Raw genomic sequence first — 22,365 nt, 5'->3', positions numbered from 1 at the left:
CCACTGAGAATTTGAACTCAGAAAGCTGTTTACTCCTGGACTGAAAATACCTCTCAGGGCTGGCTTGCCGCAGCCTCTCCCATCTGCTTCCATCTCTTTCTCATGGAACTGAAGACCCATTGAAGACACATGAACCCAAGAGAGAAAAGCCTCCTACAGAGAACAAAGTTTAAGAAGGATACTGGGCCCCAGTGAAAAGCAAGATCTACCTACAAGCAAGGACAACAGCGAGCTTGATGCACAGTAAAGAAAAAAACCCTTCAGAGATTGCCTCAAACCTTTTTACCATTTTTCTTCTGCTGTTTTCTGTCTCTATTTACACGTGCGTATCGCTTATGCATGCTAGCGTGGGGGCGCGAGTGTATCCGCAGGCGTTAACCAAAATAGAGTTTAAGTTTTAATAAATTTCACTTTTCTTCTTTAAACCCAAGAAAGCCTGTTTGTACTTATTTCTTTGCCTTATGATTGGAAAGCGGTGAACAAGGATTCACCAAGGGGGAGCTCAAACACCGTGCATTTAAAAAAACAAAACCCTGTTACAGTAAGAGCAGGTGAAGGCTGAAAGGGAACCCCAAGACCTCTTTCGCACCTGCTCGTAACACATTATTTTAAAAACATACCACGTCTATGCTTCTTTGTTTATGATAACGATGCAGGTCTGATTCTTCTTTCACTTTCAATGTGTGTTACTTAATCATATACAATGAATCGGGTTTCTCTGAGGGGGTAAGAATTGGAATAAAAGCATTCATTCTAAGTGCAGTGATCCTGCTGCTTTGTGAGACCTCCTACAGCAAGACAAGAGTTTTCCAGGTGATACAATAAAAGAGTGCATTATTTGTCAGTAAAACTCTTCATCCTAACTAGCACCACAGAAATGCTGTAAATTTCCTTCCTTCTTGCTATATTGAGCACGAACTGAATATGTGAACTTACACAGTGGGCCCACATCAGAGACGCCATCTATGACTCAGCAATGACCACCTATGGCAAACGTGTGAAGCGTAACGTAGACTGGTTTCAATCTCACTTTGAAGAGCTGGAACCTGTCACAGCCGCTAAGCGCATTGCACTGCTGAACTACAAGTCCCCAGCGAGTTAACATCCGTAGCACTTAAAGTAGCCAGAAGCGCTGCACAAATAACAGCCAGGCGCTGCGCAAATGACTACTGGCAACACCTATGCAGTCATATTCAGCTGGCCTCTGACACCGGAAACATCAGAGGAATGTATGATGGCATTAAGAGAGCTTTTGGGCCAACCATCAAGAAGATCGCCCCCCCTCAAATCTAAATCAGGGGACACAATCACTGATCAACGCAAGCAAATGGACCGCTGGGTGGAGCACTACCTCGAAATGTACTCCAGGGAGAATGTTGTCACTGAGACCGCCCTCAATGCAGCCCAGTCTCTGCCAGTCATGGACGAGCTGGACGTACAGCCAACAAAATCGGAACTCAGTGATGCCATTGATTCTCTAGCCAGCAGAAAAGACCCTGGGAAGGATGGCATTACCCCTGAAATAATTAAGAATGCTAAGCCTGCTATACTCTCAGCACTCCATGAACTGCTTTGCCTGTGCTGGGACGAGGGAGCAGTACCACAGGACACACGTGATGCCAATATCATCACCCTCTATAAGAACAAGGGTGGCCACGGTGACTGCAACAACTACCGTGTAATCTCCCTGCTCAGCATAGTGGGGAAAGTCTTCGTCCGAGTCGCTTTAAACAGGCTCCAGAAGCTGGCTGAGCGCGTCTACCCTGAGGCACAGTGTGGCTTTCGAGCAGAGAGATCCACCATTGACATGCTGTTCTCTCTTCGCCAGCTACAGGAGAAATGCCATGAACAACAGATGCCCCTCTACGCTGCTTTCGTTGATCTCACCAAAGCCTTTGACCTCGTCAGCAGACGTGGTCTCTTCAGACTACTAGAAAAGATCGGATGTCCACCAAAGCTACTAAGTATCATCACCTCATTCCATGACAATATGAAAGGCACAATTCAGCATAGCAGCGCCTCATCAGACCCTTTTCCTATCCTGAGTGGCGTGAAACAGGGCTGTGTTCTCGCACCTACACTGTTTGGGATCTTGTTCTCCCTGCTGCTCTCACATGCGCTCAAGTCTTCAGAAGAAGGAATTTTCCTCCACACAAGATCTGGTGGCAGGTTGTTCAACCTTGCCCGTCTAAGAGCGAAGACCAAAGTATGGAAAGTCCTCATCAGGGAACTCCTCTTTGCTGAAGATGCTGTTTTAACATCTCACACTGAAGGGTGTCTGCAGAGACTCATCGACAGGATTGCGGCTGCCTGCAACAAATTTGGCCTAACCATCAGCCTCAAGGAAACGAACATCATGGGACTGGACGTCAGAAATGCTCCATCCATCAATACTGGCGACCACACTCTGGAAGTGGTTCAAGAGGTCACCTACCTAGGCTCAACTACCACCAGTAACCTGTCTTTAGATGCAGAAAACAACAAGCACATGGGAAAGGCTTCCACTGCTATGTCCAGACTGGCTAAGAGAGTGTGGGAAAATGGCGCACTGACACGGAACACAAAAGTCCGAGTGTATCAAGCCTGTGTCCTCAGTACCTTGCTCTACGGCAGCGAGGCCTGGACAACATATGTCAGCCAAGAGCAACGTCTCAATTCATTCCATCTTTGCTGCCTCCGGAGAAAACCTTGGCATCAGGTGGCAGGACCGTATCTCCAACACAGAAGTCCTCGAGGCGGCCAACATCCCCAGCATATACACCCTACTGAGCCAGCGGTGCTTGAGACGGCTTGGCCATGTGAGCCGCATGGAAGATGGCAGGTTCCCCAAGGACTCAAGCTCGTCACTGGTATCAGATCCACCGGCCGTCCATGTCTCTGCTTTAAAGACGTCTGCAAACGCGACATGAAGTCCTGTGACATTGATCACAAGTCGTGGGAGTCAGTTGCCAGCGATCGCCAGAGCTGGCGGGCAGCCATAAATGCGGGGCTAAAATGTGGGGAGTCGAAGAGACTTAGCAGTTGGCAGGAAAAAAGAAAGAAGTGCAAGGGGAGAGCCAACTGTGTAACAACCCCGACAACCAATTTTATCTGCAGCACCTGTGGAAGAGTCTGTCACTCTAGAATTGGCCTTCATAGCCACGCCAGGCGCTGCTTCACAAACCACTGACCACCTCCAGGCGCTTACCCATCGTCTCCCGAGACAAGGAGGCCAAAGAAGATAGATGACTTTTGTGAATTCAGGTGAGTTTTACAAAATGCGTCTTGCCATTACATGTCACAGGCTTATGCCCTGTAGTGCAGGTATGAAGGATACATGGGATAGAATTTTACGCCCTCCCCCGCCCCCCCCAACAAAGAGCGGAAAGGTGGTTGTGGAGTGGGGGGGGGAGGAGAAACGTAAAAGGGAGCGGCAGGCTTGGGCGGGGGGTCCCTTTCTGACCTGCTCCTGCCTCCACTTTATGCGGGGGGCGGCAGCTAAAAATGGCCTGCCTGCCCTGGGTCAATCAAGGCCCTTAAGTGACCACTTAATAGCCTCCGCCCACCTCCACGGGGATTTTACCCGTAGTTGGTCGTGCAGCCAGGCCTGAGAAAAGCCGCCTGTTAAAAGGAGGTGACTCTCTGACGTCCTGGGGGGTGCCCTCATTCTCCAGCATCCTACGCCCGATGGAGGGCCGCCCCCACTGCCCCAACCACCTCCAACACCCAACATGCCCCCCCCCCCGCCCCCTAATCTACCCCTTTGCCTCTCTGGGGCCCAACCGATCACCCCCGGCGAGGCAACAAAAACTTACCTGCGTTCTGGGGTTCCCGGACATTTTCCTCACGAAGCTGGGCTGCAGTCCCAGCAGCCGCCACCACTCCCAGTGGCACTGCTGGGACAAAGAGCTGCCAGCCTGCTGACTGGTCGGCAGCTCTATTAGGCGGGACTTCCTACCTAAAGTCCTGCCTCAGACCAATTAAAGCCCGGGCACCCACAAGATACAGTTTGAATCCCCAGGCCAGGCAGAAGTGGGTTCGCCACCGACTTTTCAGTCGCTGGACGGCTCCTGCCCGCCAGGAGTAAAATCCCGGCAATGGCATGCAACTTCCATATGAATTGTAAAATAGTGTGCCTGATTCACCAATAGATTGTTTTAGTACTTTATAGCTTTCTATATGTGTGAAGGGATCAAGAGGGAGCTGGGCCCTGCCATCACCAAAGCTGCCCCCACCCCCGAAGTCGGCAGATGGTGAAGTACTCACCGACACAAATAACAGATGTCCCGCTGGACTGAACACAACTGTGAGCTCTACTCCTGTGATTCAGACATCTCCCAGTCGGCACTTGACCCTCTCCTGCAAGTTCCTATCATGGATGAGTTAGATCATCACTGGAGCTCAAGAAGGACATAGACCGCCTAGCCAACAGAAGGGCACCCGACAAGGATGGAATCCCAGCTGAGCTGTTCAAGAACAGCAAGTCCCATCTATTGCCACACCTGAGTGACCTTTTCCTTCTCTGCAGAAAGTAGGCTCTGTTCCACAGGAGATGCGGGATGTCAAACTCATCATACTGTACAAAAACAAAGGTGACAGAGGTGCTTGCACCAAATACTGGGGCATCTCACTTTTTTTTAATTCATTCGTGGGATATGGGCGTTGCTGGCCAGGCCAGCATTTATTGCCCATCCCTAATTGCCCTCGAGAAGGTGGTGGCGAGCTGCCTTCTTGAACCACTGCAGTCCATGTGGGGTAGGTACACCCACAGTGCTGTTAGGAAGGGAGTTCCAGGATTTTGATGCAGCGACAGTGAAGGGACGGCGATATAGTTCCAAGTCAAGATGGTGAGAGACTTGGAAAGGAACTTGCAGGTGGTGGTGTTCCCATGCATTTGCTGCCCTTGTCCTTCTAGTTGATAGAGGTTGCGGGTTTGGAAGGTGCTGTCTAAGGACCCTTGCTGCAGTGCATCTTGTAGATGGTACACACTGCTGCCACTGTACGTCGGTGGTAGAGGGAGTGAATGTTTGTGAATGGGGTGCCAATCAAGCGGGCTGGATGTCCTGGATGGTGTCAAGCTTCTTGAGTGTTGTTGGAGCTGCACCCATCCAGGCAAGTGGAGAGTATTCCATCACACTCCTGACTTGTGCCTTGTAGATGGTGGACAGGCTTTGGGGAATCAGGAGGTGATTACTCGCTGCAGGATTCCTAGCCTCCAACCTGCTCTTGTAGCCAAGTATTTATATGGCTACTCCAGTTTCTGGTCAATGGTAGCCCCTAGGATATTGATAGTGGGGGATTCAGCCATTGAATGTCAAGGGGAGATGGTTAGATTCACTCTTGTTGGAGATGGTCATTGCCTGGCACCTGTGTGGCATGCATGTTACTCGCCACTTATTAGCCCAAGCTTGGATATTGTCCAGGTCTTGCTGCGTTTCTACACAGACTGCTTCAGTATTTGAGGAGTTGCGAATGCTGGTCAACATTGTGCAATCATCAGCGAACATCCTCACTTCTGACCTTCTGATTGAAGGAAGGTCATTGATGAAGCAGCTGAAGATGGTTCGGCCTAGGACACTACCCTGAGGAACTCCTGCAGTGAAGTCCTGGAGCTCAGATGATTGACATCCAACAACCATAACCATCTTCATTTGCGCTATGTATGACTTCAGCCAGCGGAGAATTTTCCCCGATTCCCATTGACCTCAGTTTTGCTAGGGCTCCTTGATGCCATACTCGGTCAAGTGCTGCCTTGATGTCAAGGGCAGTCACTCTCACCTCACTCCAGCGTCACAGGGAAGGCCTTTGCTAAATCATACTTAAAAGACTCCATTTACTTGCAGACCGAGTGTACCCGAAAGCGCAGTGTCTTTGCCGTGCCAGCAGATCAACTGTGGATATGATCTGCTCTATACGCCAGCTACAAGAGAAGTGTACAGAACAGAGTATACCCTTTTATCTTATTTTCATAAATCTCACTAAGGCATTCAACAACATCAGCAGAGCAGGGCTCTACAAGATTTTGGGAAAAATTGGCTGTCCACCGAAGCTCCTCAGTCTTGTGCGCTCCTTCCATGACACCATACACTGCACTGTACAGTTTGAGAATCCACTTCATTCTTCACTCTGAAACTGTTGGGAGTGAAACAGGGTTGTGTCCTAGCCCCCACTCTGTTTAGCATCATCTTCTCCATGCTCCTGACCTTCGCCTTCCCTGCAGATATGGAAGGAGTCAACTTGCCCACTAGGTCAGGTGGCAAGCTCTACAATCTATCAAGGCTGAAAACGAAGACAAAAACATATTGCATCCTGATCAGAGAACTCCTCTACGCTGATGACGCCGCGCTAGTCGCTGACACGGAAACTCAGCCACAAAGATTTATGGACTGTCTCTCCCATGCCTGTAACTTATTCACCTTCATTATAAGCATCAAGAAAACCGTGGTCACGGTATTGCATATCTGTCCCTGATCACACTAAATAACACCCCACTGGAAGTGGTTAGCAAATTATCCTACCTTGAGTCTACGGTGACAGACAACCTGTCCCTTGATGCAGAGCTCGAAATACGCATAGGGAAAGCAGCTACCACCTTTGTCCGACTTGCAAATGCGCATGGGATAACACCAAGCTGATGGTTTATAAGGCCCATGTTCTCAGCACCTTGCTCTATGGCTGTGAAACATGGGTGACTTACAGCTACCAGGAAAAGCAGCTCAATAATTTCCATCTTCACTGTCTGCAGCGCATTATGGGTATATCCTGGCAGGACAAAATCACAAATGCAGCAGTCCTCTCAAAAGAAGAGCTCCCCACTATATTGGCACGAATCAAACAGAGGCGACTTCGGTGAATCGAATACATCCGGAGGAGGGAAGACGATCGCATACCCAAGACCTTCTATATGTTGAGGTAGATGGGGTCAGATGAGCAGTGGGGAGCCCAAAGCCCTGCTGCAAGTGGGACATGAAGGCCTTAAATATCGACTATCGCACCCGGGAGTCACTAGCTGGTGAAAGGGAGAAATGGAGACACATCCTGTGCACTATCATGCGGCCAGTGACTACAGCAGCTTGGCAACAGGCGCCAATGCCGAAAACAACTCACAGCGTCACTTGGCAGCTTCACATGCGGCACTTGTGGTAGAACCTGCCTCTCAAGGATTGGCCTCCACAGCCATCAGCAAAAGGTGCACCAAGAGGAGACACCCCACTTAAATGGATTATTTTCTGCATGTCCATCATCTTTCGTAGATGGATGAATGCCGACCAATCTATAGTTTTTTGTATTAGGTTCACAATCAGTATGCAATGATAATGGTTTCATAGAACTACTTTTAATTATGAAAGTGCTCAGGAAGTAAAATATCTTGTCTCTACAGTAGAGTTAATGCAGCAATAGGAAGTTTATTTCTCAGGCTTTAATTTAGGGTTTAGGACATTTAGGTAAATTACACTATTTGCATTTACAATGACTGTTTTGGTTTGCAAGTGTTGTACATTGTATACTGCAACAATATTGAAAGATCTGTTAATTAATTTTCAGCAAAGAATACAGAATCATAGAATGATACAGCACAGGAGGCCATTCAGCCCATTATTCTAATGCAGGCTCTTTGAAAGAGCTAACCAATTAGTCCCATTCTCCTATACTTTCCCCATAGCCCTGAAAATTTTTCTCCCAATTCCCTTTTCAAAGTTATTACCGAATCTGCTTCCACAGCCCTTTTAGGCAGCAGTCCAGATCATAACTCGCTGCATAAAAAAAAAAGTTTCCTCACATCACTTCTGGTTCTTTTGTCAATTATCTTAAATCTGTGTCCTCTGGTTACTAACCCTTCTGCCACTGGAAACAGTTTCTCCTTACTTACTCTCTTAAAACCATTCATGATTATGAACACCTCTATTAAATCTCCCCTTAAACTTCTGTGCTTTAAGGATAACAACTCCAGCTTCTCTAGTCCCTTCACATAACTCAAGTCCCTCATCCCTACCATTCAAGTATATTTCCTCTGCAACCTCTCTTAGGCCTGGACATCCTTCCTGAATTGGACCCAATGCTCCAACTGGACTTAACCAGTGATTTGTAAGGATTTATTTGTGAGGGAAAAAATTCACATTATATTCTTTAGTATACCAAAAATCTTAATGTCACTGTACATTTCTTGACTAGAAAATCTTACTTCCTGTTGTCACCTTTTTGACACACTACTCTGGCAATAACCAGTAATGAATTATCAAAAACATCAAAACTAAAAGCATGCTAAAATATGAACATATTAACATTTAATGCAAATATTTCTCCAATACAATGCTTGGTTCCCTTACTTTCTTGAGCTAGTCACTTTTTGTGCATTGTCTAATAATCCTTCATAAAGCAGTTGCAGAAATGAAAGTTCAACTGCACAGAAAAAAAAATCAACAAAAATTTAAATTAATGTTGCAAACCTCTCAGAATATAATTCAGAGCATGATTTAATTTTTGCCTAAGTTTTTTGAAAAAAACCCCAATGGAATGTTTACCTTTAACATCGTTCCAACAACTTTAGAAATCATAAATCCAACTAAAAATGGTAAATCACTGTGGAGAAGACTTTGTGGTGCTGCATTCAGTGAATTACATAATAGCAGAAGAGTGTGGAATCCTTTATTCCAAATTGAGTGTTTGTTGGAAGCTTAAGTATGACAGCTCAATTTACTTAAAAACTATATAAGTAGAATCTGTATATCAAATTACTAAAGGTTTAGTGTAGCATATAACTCCTCCAAATTATATTGCATTCTTACCTGAATCAGATTCGGTCATTTCATGTTGTTTCCAGAGAGACCAGGTTCGGTCTCGCGAAACTGCCAACAAGAATCGGTCATCTGGTGAAAATGCCAACTGAGTGACGGTCAGGCTGTGGAATGGCAGGATGAGCAGTTGCTTCCATTTGGAGGTACTCCACAAAATAATTGCTGCATGCTCCACTTTGGCAGCCTATATAAAAAAAGTCATGCAGAAAAATCATGAAAGACTGTAGAATCTGTCCTATGGTCTCGGCTCTACTCGATATCAGGCATTCTCAATCAGGGGTCCTTGGATCTCTCGAAGGTTTTAAGGGGTGGTTCTTGTTTTTCTTTTATCACACTATGTGGGCATTGCTGGGAAGGCCAGGTGATGAGCCACCTTCTTGAACCGCTGCAGTCCAAGTAGTGGAGCTACAGCCACAGTGCTGTCAGGGCGAGGGGAGTTAAAGGTTTTTGACCCAGCGACAGAGAAGGAATGGCTATCACATATCAGGCTTAAAAAATCACACTTGAAATCATAGATTTAACTTTAGCCAAGATTTAACAAGCTTTTACTGGAGGATCTTTCTTACTGCTGCTACATGTGCTATCTGACCTTACAACAACCCACCAGATCAGGTGGCTCCCCATTGTACAAACAGTTCCTTTCAGTTTCTCTTCCAAGTACCACATAGTCACTAATACTCAAGCCCACACAATCAGCTATCATGACAACGGCGATATAGTTCCAAGTCAGGATGGTGTGTGCATTGTAGGGGAACTTGCAGGTGGTGGTGTTCCCATACTCCTGCTGCCCTTGTTTTTCTAGGTGGTACAGATCACTGGTTTGGAAGGTGCTGTCGAAGAAGCCTTGGAGAGTTGCTGCAGTGCATCTTGTAGATGGTACATACTGCAGACACAATGCACTGGTGGTGCAGGGAGGGAATGTTTAAGGTGGTGGGTGGGCCAAACGGGCTGCTTTGTCCTGATTATGTCACATTTCTTAAGCGTTGTTGGAACTGCACTCATCCAGATAATTCAACAGTATTTCTTCACACTCCTGACCTTCGCCTTGTAGATGGTGGAAAGGCTTTAGTGAGTCAGGAAGTTACTCATCACAGAATTCCCAGCCTCTGACCTGCTCTTGCAGTCACAGTATTTATATGGCTGGTCCAGTTCAGATAGTCACCTCCAGGATTCAGAGATGACAATGGCATTGAATGCCAAGGGGAGGTGCTTAGATTCTCTCTCATTGGAGATGGTCAGTGCCTGGCATGTATGGCATGAATGTTACCTGCCATTTATCAGCACAAGCCTGAATGTCGTCCAGGTCTTGCTGCATGCAGGGATGGACAGCTTAGTTATCTGAGGGGCTGCAAATGGAACTGAACATGCAATCAGCAGTGAGCAAGCCCATTCTGAGCTCATGATTGAAGGAAGGCCATTGATGAAGCAGCTGAAGATGGTTGGGCCTTGGACACTACCACAAGGAACTCTTACAGCGATATCCTGCAGCTGAGATGATTGGTCTCCAACTACCACAACCATCTTCCTTTGTGCTAGTTATGACACCAGCCAGTGGAGAGTTCGGCACCACCCCCTCCCACCTCTCCAATTCCCACTTACGTCATCTTTTCTAGAGCGCTTTGATACCAAAATCAGATAAGTGCTGCCCTGATGTCAAGGACAGTCACTCTCACCACACCTCTACAATTCAGCTCTTTTGTTCATGTTTGGACTAAGGCTGTAATGAGGACTGGAGCTAAGTGGGCCTGGCGGAACCGAAGCTGACCATCGGTGAGCAGGATATTAGTGAATATCTGCCACTTGATAGCATTGTCAACGACACCTTCCATTACCATCAAAAATAACCATCAGAAACTCTCATTTCATTTGTCATCTCAATCTACCACTCTCCTGGCCAATAATCTTTACCTAGCCCGTACTTAGATGTGGCCAATCAGGTTGTTTGATACTTTGGACAGGTGATGCAAAGGCAAAAAGCGCAGCAATTACAGGTGGAGTCGGATTGGGGGATATCGTTGTGCTTCAGATATGGCAAGCAGGGCCATTCAGTGCAGAGAGAGATGCATCACGACTGGGCCAACAGGAAGCACATTGAGGTTATCACCAGTAGCTTCAGAAAGATAGTGACTGCCTCAATTCATTCAGTATGGAGCAGCAGTCAATGAATAATAAATCATCAGCAGTAACAATAGAGTCACCCGATGAAAGCTTCTTTCTATTCAATCACTATGGTGGGTGTCTGTAATGTTAGGGTTTATGGCCTGGTTCAGGTTAGAACTTGTGTTAATTTGCCTCTAAACTGAAAGTAGTGGAAATATAAAATTGCCTCCAATTTCCACTTATTGATTCAAGTGACTGGGGTTAATATATGATTGGGTTTAAAATAATCTATGAATAAGGAGACTGAAGGACTGCGAATATTAGAGGTAGATTAGTTCATTCAAGAAATATAACTCAATATGGCAATTATTGTATAATTCTTTCACACTAACCAAAGAACTTGTTGATGCATTACCTCAAGATTGCTTCCCGAATTAAAAGCAAAATTAAAAGCAAAAAAGCAGATGCTGGAAATCTGAAATAAAAACACAAAGTGCTGGATTCTGTTCTGACGAAATGTTAACTCTGCTTCTCTCCACAGATGCTGCCACACCTGCTGAGTATTTCCAGCACTTTCTGTTTTTATTTGCTTCCTGAATTGCCTACTTACCTTATATTAATCAAGCCCTAAAACAGCAGTGCATTGAAATCCACCAAACTGACTATTTGTAAAGAGGAACATCTCTTAATTGTGTAACAGTGCATCCAATGGTACATATTAAGGAATGTTTTTGGCAGCAAACAAAAGCTGGCATTCAGTTACCTCTAGTTCCAACCTCTCTCAATACTGCACTGTACATTATGCAATCAATCTTCGAGTCACATTAAGTAAAACAAATGATAAATCCATGTTTTATTGTATAACTAATTTTTTACACAGAAAAAATAACTTGCGTTACAAGGGGTCTGTGGAATTTTTATAACACAGGAGGGGTGCCTCAGAAGCAAAAAGGTTGCAACACCCTGCTCCAAATGGAGATTGCAATTGAATAAAGTACAATCTTTTCTTAAGTGAATGGAGCTAGCAGCAGATTGCAAAAAAGTCTCAATAAAAAATGCTTATTTAAAATCAGTATTATCACTTTGAACAGAAAAGTCAAATTTAATTGCAGTATAATATCCCTGTCTTGCAACTTTGATTTTTCATCCCTAAATGAATATGGGTCTTGTAATGCTCCAGTCATGTTTTGGGATTTTTGTTCTTTTTCTTCATGAAAAGGATTTTGGGATTGAGTTACATGTAAATTTGTGCTTTAAAACAAAGTGAATTTGCACATTTTTAACAAAAAAAAACAAAGGCTGCAGGCATTGAAGAATATGTATTAAAGAGAAGCAGGCCAGCGTGTGGAAGGCCACAACTCAGTGTCTATTTCAAACTGTATGAAATGAAAGCCAGTTGTCTCATCCCGGGGCTGTTAGCCAGGATGGCCCCATTCATTTTAAGGACAGCATGAGATCTTTTCTTTAAACAGACATGCACAGCGGAAGGGGGAGGAAAAGGAGTTGACTTTAGTGACAGGTCAATGAATCATTAATAAGGAAAGACTTCAGTGTCACAGCACTCCTCCCAGCTGAGATCACCAAGGGAAAGGAAAAAAAAGGACTATCTTGCATTTACATAGTGCCTTTTTTTTTTAAAAAGAGATACAGCACTGAAACAGGCCCTTCGACCCACCGAGTCTGTGCCGACCATCAACCACCCATTTATACTAATCCTACACTAAATTCCACATTCCTACCACATCCCCACCTGTCCCTATATATTTCCCTACCACCTACCTATACTAGGGGCAATTTATAATGTCAATTAACCGGTCAACCAGCAAGTCTTTGGCATGTGGGAGGAAACCGGAGCACCCGGAGGAAACCCACGCAGACACAGGGAGAACTTGCAAACTCCACACAGGCAGTACCCAGAATTGAACCCGGGTCGCTGGAGCTGTGAGGCTGCAGTGCTACCCACTGCGCCACTGTGCCGCCTCTTTTACAAGCATTACAGTTAAGGATGTATTTTGGAAGTGCAGTCAATGCTATAATGTAGGGAGACCGCACAACCAATTTGTGAGCAGCATGGGACCACAAACATCAATGAGATAAATGACCAGATAATTTACTTCAGTGATGTTGGTTGAGGGATAAATATGTCAGGACACCAAAAAGTGACATTGCTCTTCTTCAAATAGTGCCATGGGATATTTTACATCCACCTGCGAGGGCAGATGTGGCCTCAGTTTAACATCTCATTCAAAAGATGGAATCTCCAACAGTGCAGAACTTCCTCAATACTGCACTGGAACGTCAGCCTGGATTATGTGCTCAAGGCTCCGGAGTGAGGTGTGACATGACCTTCTTGTTTAGAGCTGACAATGCTACCACTGAGTCTTTTCAATTCTTTTCCCCCAACATTTAGAAGTAACCTATGAAAATATTTCTTTACTGTCCTTTCTGCTTTTTACAAGCCTGGCCAAGATCAATCTTAAGCATACTTTACTGTGAAGTAAAATTAAAAACACCAAACAAAAGCTTCAGCAACTTGTTCTGTGGTCTCTGATTGTAACCAGCATTGCACAAACCAGTGCACAATTATGCGGTAACAACAGAGTGTGCTTCTGGAATCAAATTGTGCTGACAAACTAAATTGGTTTTCAATCACTGGACATCAGTTCAAATGTCAAAATTCGAGAATGGCTAGAAATAAATGTGAGCTAAAATAGTAAGGCGGAGAGATGGGTAAGAAAAGTAAGACTTGCATTTATACAGCATCTTCTATCAATTGATGTTTCAAAGCACTTTACATGCAATGAATTTGTTATGTAGGCAAGCTTAGATGGAGAAACAGGATAATGGGCAACACAAATGTAAAACAAAAATTAAATTTCTGCAGTGTATAAATATATAGCTTTACCACAGTCAGTGTTTCAGTGTCAAGAGTATGAGAGTTTGGCTGAATCTATACTATAACTTTTGTGCCAATCCAGTAGTTTTGGGTCTTAAAAAGCCAGAATAGCTCAGACTGTTGAATACACTAAAACCTTGTGATGCGAGACAATGCTCCAGGATTAAGGAGTTCCAGGTGCAGTAATGGTGATATATGTCCAAGTCAGGACACTGTGTGACTTAAGAGGGGAATTTAGAAGTGATGGCATTGCCATCTGCCTGCTGCCCTTGGCTTTCTAGATGGTGGCGATTACGGGTTTGGGAGGTGCTGTCATAGAAGACTTCATGAGTAGCTGTGATGCATTTTGTGGATATTAAACACTGTAGCCATGGTGGAAGGAGTGGATGTTTAAAATGGTGGATGGTCTGCTTCGTTCTGGACAGTGTCAAGCTTTTTGCCTGCTATTGTAGCTCCACCCACCCAGGCAAGTGCAGAACATTCCATCACACTTCTAACTTGTGTCTTGCGGTGGAGAGGCTTTGAGGAGATGAGCCACTCGCTGCAGAATAACCAGCCTCTGACCTGATTTATGAGCCACAGCATTTATGTGCCTGGTCTCGTTGAGTATCTGGTAAATGGTGACTCCGTGGAGGTCTTGACAATGGTACTCTCACCTCATGTTAAAGGGGAGGTGTTTAGATTTTCTTTTGCTGGAGATGGTCATTGCCCAACACTTGCAATGGCATGAATGTTACTTGCCATTTATCCATCCAAGCCTGTTGAATTGTGAATGGGGCTGAACACTGTGCAACAATCAGTGAACATACCCATTTCTGACCTTGCGATGAAGGGAAGGTCATTGATGAAGCAGCTGAAAATAGTTGGGCCTAGGACACTGCCTTGTGGCTGAGATGATTGGCATCCAACAACTCTAACCATCTACCTCTTCCCTAGCTTTGACTTCAGCAGCAGAGAGATTTCCCAGAAATCCCCACTATTTTAAGTTTTACCAAGGGGCCTTGGTGTCAAACCTGGTTGAATGCTGCCTTGACTTTACCTCCAAATTCAGATCTTTCGAATATGTTTGGACAAAATGATCCTGACAGAATGCAAACTGAGCATCAGTGGGCAGGTTTTTGGTGAGTAACTGCTGCTCGATAGCACCGTCGATGACACCTTCCATCATTTTGCTGCTGATTGATAGTAGGCTAAATGGGTCAGATTGGATTTGTCCTGCCTTTTGTGGACAGGACATATCTGGGCAATTTTCCACATGGTCGGGTTGATGCTAGTGTTGTAGCTGAACTGGAACAGCTTGGCTAGGGGCGTGGCTAGTTCTTGAGCACAGGTCTTCAGCACTACAGCCAGGATGTTGTTGGGGCTCAATGCCTTTGCTGTATCCCATGTGTTCAGCTTTTTCTTGATATCACTGATATGGGCTGAAGACTGGAATCTGTGATGGTGGGGATCTCAAGAGTTGAACTATCCACTTGATACCTTTGGCTGCAGATGGTTGCAAACTCTTCAGCCTTGCCTTTTATAGAAAGTAATACATCAATATGCATTTTCTATACAGAGCCAGATTTTGTGGTCGGTGGTGAAGCAACAGTGCCAGTTGTTCATTACACTTATACTTGTCCACAGACTTTCTATTGGCTTTTGCACTGGAACTTCTTGTGATGAGAAAGCTGCAGGGAATTTAGGACCTGTGTGAACAGGGCAATGAACTGTGCATCTTCTTATCCAAACAGATTAAAGAGTCACGCAGAGACTGAACCAGGAAGTGACAGAATTCAGTGCCAAATCTCCAACATAAATTAAATCTGAAGGAAATGAGACTCCGCACTTGTAAAAGTTAATTTTCAATGCCAGGGAGGTTGTTAGGCAGTAAATAAAACTTATCACACCATTGAAAAAACTATTTTCACTGGAAGAGACAAACACCAACTTTTTCTGCCAGGCTTAACGTATACCTAAGTACAGCAACTTCATATGATCTATGTGTTTCAATGCCATTCTCACAGCTCCTGCAGGGAAAGGGGCATCTTGGAAAACAACTGCAAAATCCAGTCCTATATATAGTATGTAAAAATATTTTTGTATAATGTGAATATAGTATTAAGCAAAATTGGAATGCAAGTATCTGATACATGAATTTTACCACTGAAATATTTTATTAATTTTAAATTATACATCAGTTTCTTCATTGATTGAAAGAAAAGTGTTAAATTTGTGAAGTGACAGTCAGAGAAAGTCATTGTTCAGTGTTGGGAGGTATGAAACATTAGAAAAGGGAAGGGGAAGAAACAGTCAGGTTGTGTAGAGGTTGGTATATGGTAAGTGCAAAAGTGATGCTGGCTGGTAAATAGCAAGTGTTGAAAAGTGTAAGATAGAAGATTAAGTATTTGTGACAAATCAGTGGTGGTGAGCTGAAGAGGTAACTAGCATGAGAGCGCAAGGACAAGAGATGTTACAATTAAGAGAATTTTGAGGGAAAAGTAGAAAGAAAAACATTTAGAAGTGGGCAGGGGTGTCAAGAGGTTTCATGATATGTAAACTGAAATAAACAGATAACCAACAGCATTTAGGGGAGGTGGTAGCATGGTGGTATTGTCACTGAATGAGTAACCAGATAGCTAGGCTAATGCGCTGGGACAAGGATTCGAATCCCATCACAGCAGATGGTGAAATTTGAATTCAAGTAATAAAAAAAAATCTAGAATTAAAAACTAGTCTAATGGTGACCATAAAACCATTGTCGATTGTTGTGAAAACCTATCTGTTTCACTTCACTGTAGATGTCCCACAGACTAGCCAAGACATAGTCATACTCTCGGAATCATACCTTACAGACAATGTCCTTACCATCACCATCCCCGGGTATGTACTGTTCCACTGGGTCCTCAACATTGCCTCCAGACCCCATGAAGTCTCATGGCATCAAGTCAAACATGGGCAAGGAAACCTCCTGCTGATTACCACCTACCGCAACCCCCACCGCACCCCCCCCCACCCCGTCAGCTGATGAACCAGTACTCCTCCATGTTGAACACCAATTGGAGGAAGCACTGAGGGTAGCAAGGGCACAGAATGTACTCTGGGTGGGGGACTTCAATGTCCATCACAAAGAGTGGCTCGGTAGCATCACTACTGACCGAGCTGGCTGAGTCCTAAAGGACATAGCGGCAGGTGGTGAGGGAACGAAGAAGAGGGAAAAACCTACTTGACCACATCCTCACCAGTCGACCTGTCGCAGATGCATCTGTCGATAACAGTATTGGTAGGAGTAACAACAGCTAGATCTTACATTACCTTCCCCATTAGATTGGGAGGTACTCATCAACTGTTCCAAAAAACTACTTTGTTATACTTCATTGATGTGTTGTAATCTTTTTGGAATTCTCAGTATCATCTTAATGGCAGACTTGGTATCTCTTTAATAGATTTTCTCATGACTTGTTTAACTATGGTGGCTATTGTAGAGGTTACAGGATGGGAGGGTAACTAGTCTGAACTAGAATCTGGGCCCAAACTATTCAAAAGCATGAGGTGATAGCCAAAGTTCTAATTTTTGCATTCCGTACACCATTCTATGTTAGCAATCTGTCGAGATTGTAATTATGCTGAAGTTTTTACTCTTCATTTTTTCATTTCACAGTCCTTGTGGAGACGAAGTCCTAATTTCACACTGAGGGTACCCACCATCGTGTTGTGTGGCACTACACACATGCTAAATGGGATTGGGTTCAAACAGATCTAGAAACTCAAAACTGGTCATCAACCACAATCTGTAACCTCGTGGCCCAGCATAGCCCCCATTCTACCATTACTATCAATCCGGGGGGACCAACCCTGGTTCAATGAAGAGGGCATGCCAGGAGCAGCACCAAGCATACCGAAAAATTAGGTGTCAGCCTGGTGAAGCTACAACACAGGACTAAGTGCGTTCCAAACAGTGGAAGCAGCATGCGATAGACACAGCTAAGCGATCCCACAACCAACAGATCAGATCAAAGTTCTGCAGTCCTGCCACATCCAGTTGTGAATGGTGGTGGATAATTGAACAACTAACAGGAGATGGAGGTTCCACAAATATCCCCATCCTTAATGATAGGGGGGCCCAGCACATCAGTGCCAAAGACAAGGCTGAAGCAATTGCATCCATCTTCAGCCAGAAGTGCTGAGTGAATGATCCATCTCAGCCTCCTCCTGAGGTCCCCAGCATAAAAGATGCCAGTCTTCAGCCAATCCGATTCACTCCACGTGATATCAAGAAATGGTCGAAGGCACTGGATACTGAAAAGGCTATGGGTCCACACAGCATTCCTGCAATAGCACTGAAGACTTAGAGAACAGTGGAAAAATCGGGCAGAGTCAGCATGGATTTACAAAAGGGAAATCATGTCTGGCAAATCTGCTAGAATTCTTCGAGGATGCAACTAGTAGAGTTGATGAGGGGGAGCCAGTGGATGTGGTTTATTTGGACTTTCAGAAGGCTTTTGACAAAGTCCCACATAAGAGATTAGCGTGTAAAATTAAAGCGCATGGGATTGGGGGCAGTGTATTGTGATGGATAGAAAATTGGTTGGCAGACAGGAAACAAAGAGTAGGGATAAATGGGTCTTTTTCCGAATGGCAAGCAGTAACTAGTGGGGTACCACAGGGATCGGTGCGAGGACCCCAGCAATTCACAATATATATTAATGATTTAGATGAGGGAACTAAATGTAATATCTCCAAATTTGCAGAAGTCACAAAACTGGGTGGGAGGGTGAGTTGTGAGGAGGATGCAGAGAGGCTTCAGGGTGATTTGGACAAGTTGAGTGAGTGTACTAATGCATGGCAGATGCAGTATAATGTGGATAAATGTGAGGTTATCCATTTTGGTAGCAAAAACAAGAAGTAAGATTATCTGAACGGCTATAAACTGATAGAGGGGAATATGCAGCGAAACCTGGGTGTTCTTGTACACCAGTCGCTGAAGGTAAGCATGCACGTGCAACAGGCGGGAAAGGCGGCAAATGGTATGTTGGCCTTCATAGCGAGAGGATTCGAGTACAGGAGCAGAGATGGCTGGCTGCAATTATACAGGCCCTTGGTGAGGCCACATCTGGAATATTGTGCGCAGTTTTGGTCTCCTTATCTGAGGAAGGATGTTCTTGCTATAGAGGGAGTGCAGCGAAGGTTTACCAGACTGATTCCTGGGATGGCGGGACTGACATATGAGGAGAGGTTGAGGTCGGTTAGGATTATATTCGCTGGAGTTCAGAAGAGTGAGGGGGAAGTCATAGAGACCTATAAAATTCTAACAGGACTTGACAGGGTAGATGCAGGAAGGATGATCCCGATGGTGGGGGAGTCCAGAACCAGGGGTCATAGTCTAAGGATACGGGGTAAACCTTTCAGGACTGAGATGAGGAGAAATTTCTTCACCCAGAGAGTGGTGAACCTGTGGAATTCGCTACCATAGAAAGCAGTTGAGGCCAAAACATTGTATGTTTTCAAGAAGGAGTTAGATATAGCTCTTGGGTCTAAAGGGATCAAAGGGTATGGGGCGAAAGCGGGAACAGGTTACTGAGTTGGATGATCAGCCATGATCATAATGAATGGCGGAGCAGGCTCGAAAGGCCTACTCCTGCTCCTATTTTCTATGTTTGTCCTCCAGAACTGGCTGCACCCCTAGCCAAGCTGTTCCAGTATAGCTACAACACTAGTATCTACCTGGCAATGTGGAAAATTGCAAAGGTATGTCCTGTCCACAAAAAGCAGGACAAATCCAACCCAGCCAATTACCACCCTATTAGTCTACACTCAAATCATCAGCAAAGTGATGGAAGGTGTCGTAGACAGTGCTATCAAATGGCACTTGCTCAGCAATAACCTGTTCACTGACACACAGTTTTGATTCCATGAAGGCCACTCAGCTCCAAACCTCATAACAACCTTGGTCCAAACATGGACAAGAGCTGTAGTCCAGAGGCGAGGTGAGACTGACTGCCTTTGACATCAAGGCAGCATTTGACTGAGTATGGCATCAAGGAGCCCTAGTAAAACTGGAGTCAATGAGAATCGGGGGAAAACTCTCCACTGGTTGAAGTCATACCCAGCACAAAGGAAGATGGTTGTGGTTGTTGGAGGTCAATCATCTGAGCTCCAGGAAATCACTGCAGGAGTTCCTCAGGGTAGTGTCCTACGCCCAATCATCTTCAGCTACTGCATCAACCATCTTCCCTCCATCATAAGGTCAGAAGTGGGGATGTTCGTTGATGATTGCACAATGTTCAGTACCATTCGTGACTCCTCAGATACTGAAGCAGCAAGACCTGGACAACATCCAGGCTTGGGCTGATAAGTGGCAAGTAACATTCACGCCACACAAGTGCCAGGCAATGAACATATCAAACAAGAGAGAATCTAACAATTTCCCCTTGATACTTCATGGCATTACCATCACTGAATTTCCTATCAACATCCTGGGGGGTTAACATTGACCAAATACTGAGCTGCACCAGCACATAAATGCTGTGGCTAGAAGAGCAGGTCAAAGGCTGGGAATTCTGCGGTGAGTAACTCACCTCCTGAATCTCCAATGCCTGTCCACCATCTACAAGTCAGGAATGTGACAATATTCTCCACTTGCCTGGATGGGTGCAGCTCCAACAACACTCAAGAAGCTCGACACCATCCAAGACAAAGCAGCCCACTTGACTGGCACCCCATCCACCACATTCAACATGCACTCCCTTCACTGACACATAGTGGCAGCAGTGTGTACCATCTCCAAGATGCACTGCAGCAACGCACCTAGGCTCTTTGGACAGCACCTTCCAAACCCCTGACCTCCACCAGGTAGAAGGACAAGGGAAACAGATGCATGGAAACACCACCACCTGCAAATCCCCTCCAAGCCACACAACATCCTGATTTAGAACTATATCACTGTTCCCTCACTGTCAGTGGGTCAAAATCCTGGAACTCCCTTCCAAACAACACTGTGGGTGTACCGACACTCCAAGGACTGCAGCAGTTCAAGCAGGCAGCTCACCACCACCACCTTCTCAAGGGCAAATAGGGATGGTCAATAAATGCTGGCCTTGCCAACGATGCCCCACATCCCATGAACGAATAAAGAAAAATGACAAAAAACAGTAACATAAAAAAAATATATTTTGCTTAATACTTTAGGCACATTATACAAACATATACCTATGCCTGTATTCTCTATGTGGCTTCCTCCACCCATTCTGTGACAGACCATTATTCACCATCCCCCTCTTTGGGCGGCCTCACTTCAGGTCTCCCAAAACCCTTGCTGTGGAAGTGCCCCATCCCCCTTTGTTTTAGCTCTCTCCACCATCTCTCACGAAATGGGAGAGGACGTACCAGCACTGGTTTAAATGAGGTCTGAAACATTTTAGAAATCAATTTCAGCCCCCTCAGTTACAGTTAGCAATAACTTAAGAAAACAAACCAGGCCAACAGAGCAGGGAGGTGGTTGCAGGGTCTGAGGGGGAGCACTAGACCAACGGGAGTGACAGAACTAAGAGGTGCAGCAATGGAATGAACACCAGGCCCTGGTGGAGTGAACTGAGTGGTAAACTCTCAAAGAAGCCAGGCAAACACAGAAGCAGTGGGGCAAGGGATGGACTCCTACTCTGAAAATGGCAGGTCGTCACAGGAGTGGCTGCCTGGCGCAATGAACCTTATTCATGCAAACCACTTTGAGAAGCTTCCTGTGAATAAACCCGAACACAAGGCCCAGTATTCAGAAGGGTGACACATTCAAAATTCAGAAAGGCAATGGATTTTTAGTTACGGTATTTAGGTAATTAGGACTAAAATTGCAATTAAATTGATTAAAAGATATTGGGCCAGATTATGCTGTCAAATTAAGAGTGAGGCTAATGGCACTCGCTGTTATTTATGCACAAATGACACAGCAGCTTCAGGCAAAGAGAAAATGTGTGGTTAAATGCCAATACCCAAACGTTGCTGTTCAAGTTGCAAAAATGGCATTTCACTCACTGAAATGTATTGAATGCCATGAAATTGCTCTATTTGCATGATAGATATAAACTAAACTCGCCACAAAGTTAAGTCATCATTTCAAGTGCAAGTTTAAGGCAGTGATAATTGTTAATTACAGCCAATTGATCTCTCTAGTATCGGTGCCTCATTCCATCAGGTACTCATCGTCGTTGGAGATTTTAAACACGTCATTTTTTTTTTTAAAGAAGTACTTTTTCTTTCTGTCTCTTGTTTTTCTCTCTCTCTTAGTCTAATCCTTCTTTCCCTCTCTATTTTTGTTTCTGTATCTGATTAACATTGATTTCACCCACTTTAATTTACACTTCTTTCTCCGCCCTGGCACTGTTAATTTCACTATCCTTCAGGTCCTTGGCGACGTTTCCCTCACTTTATCAGCTCACAATTTCAGTAAGTTGTCATGCAAAAAATGTTAAAACCTAAACGTGCAAGTGTATGGCTAACAAATGGCAGATACAGTTCCATGCCCTGCTACAGCAAGCTCTGGTCATTGGAAATCACAAGACAATTCAGGGTCATACTCATACATTTCAGTTAGAGGAAAGCTACTGCTGCAGAGCCACACAA

At 44.9% G+C, this 22,365-nt stretch overlaps 1 protein-coding gene across 1 annotated transcript in view; it reads right to left on the bottom strand.

Annotated features, from left to right (window-relative positions):
- Window positions 1–22,365, bottom strand: part of elp2 (elongator acetyltransferase complex subunit 2) — a 201,570-nt gene that overhangs the window by 28,676 nt on the left and 150,529 nt on the right. The window contains exon 18 of the mRNA XM_068010006.1: window positions 8,766–8,958. Within this exon, the coding sequence (XP_067866107.1) occupies window positions 8,766–8,958 (193 nt within the window). The remainder of the gene's footprint in view (window positions 1–8,765; window positions 8,959–22,365) is intronic.

Source organism: Heterodontus francisci, chromosome 2 (assembly GCF_036365525.1).
Source record: "Heterodontus francisci isolate sHetFra1 chromosome 2, sHetFra1.hap1, whole genome shotgun sequence".
In the NCBI taxonomy this organism is placed as follows: Eukaryota; Metazoa; Chordata; class Chondrichthyes; order Heterodontiformes; family Heterodontidae; genus Heterodontus; species Heterodontus francisci.
The sequence above is the reverse complement of the archived record's forward strand: the minus strand, read 5'-3'. Positions and strand labels throughout refer to the sequence as shown.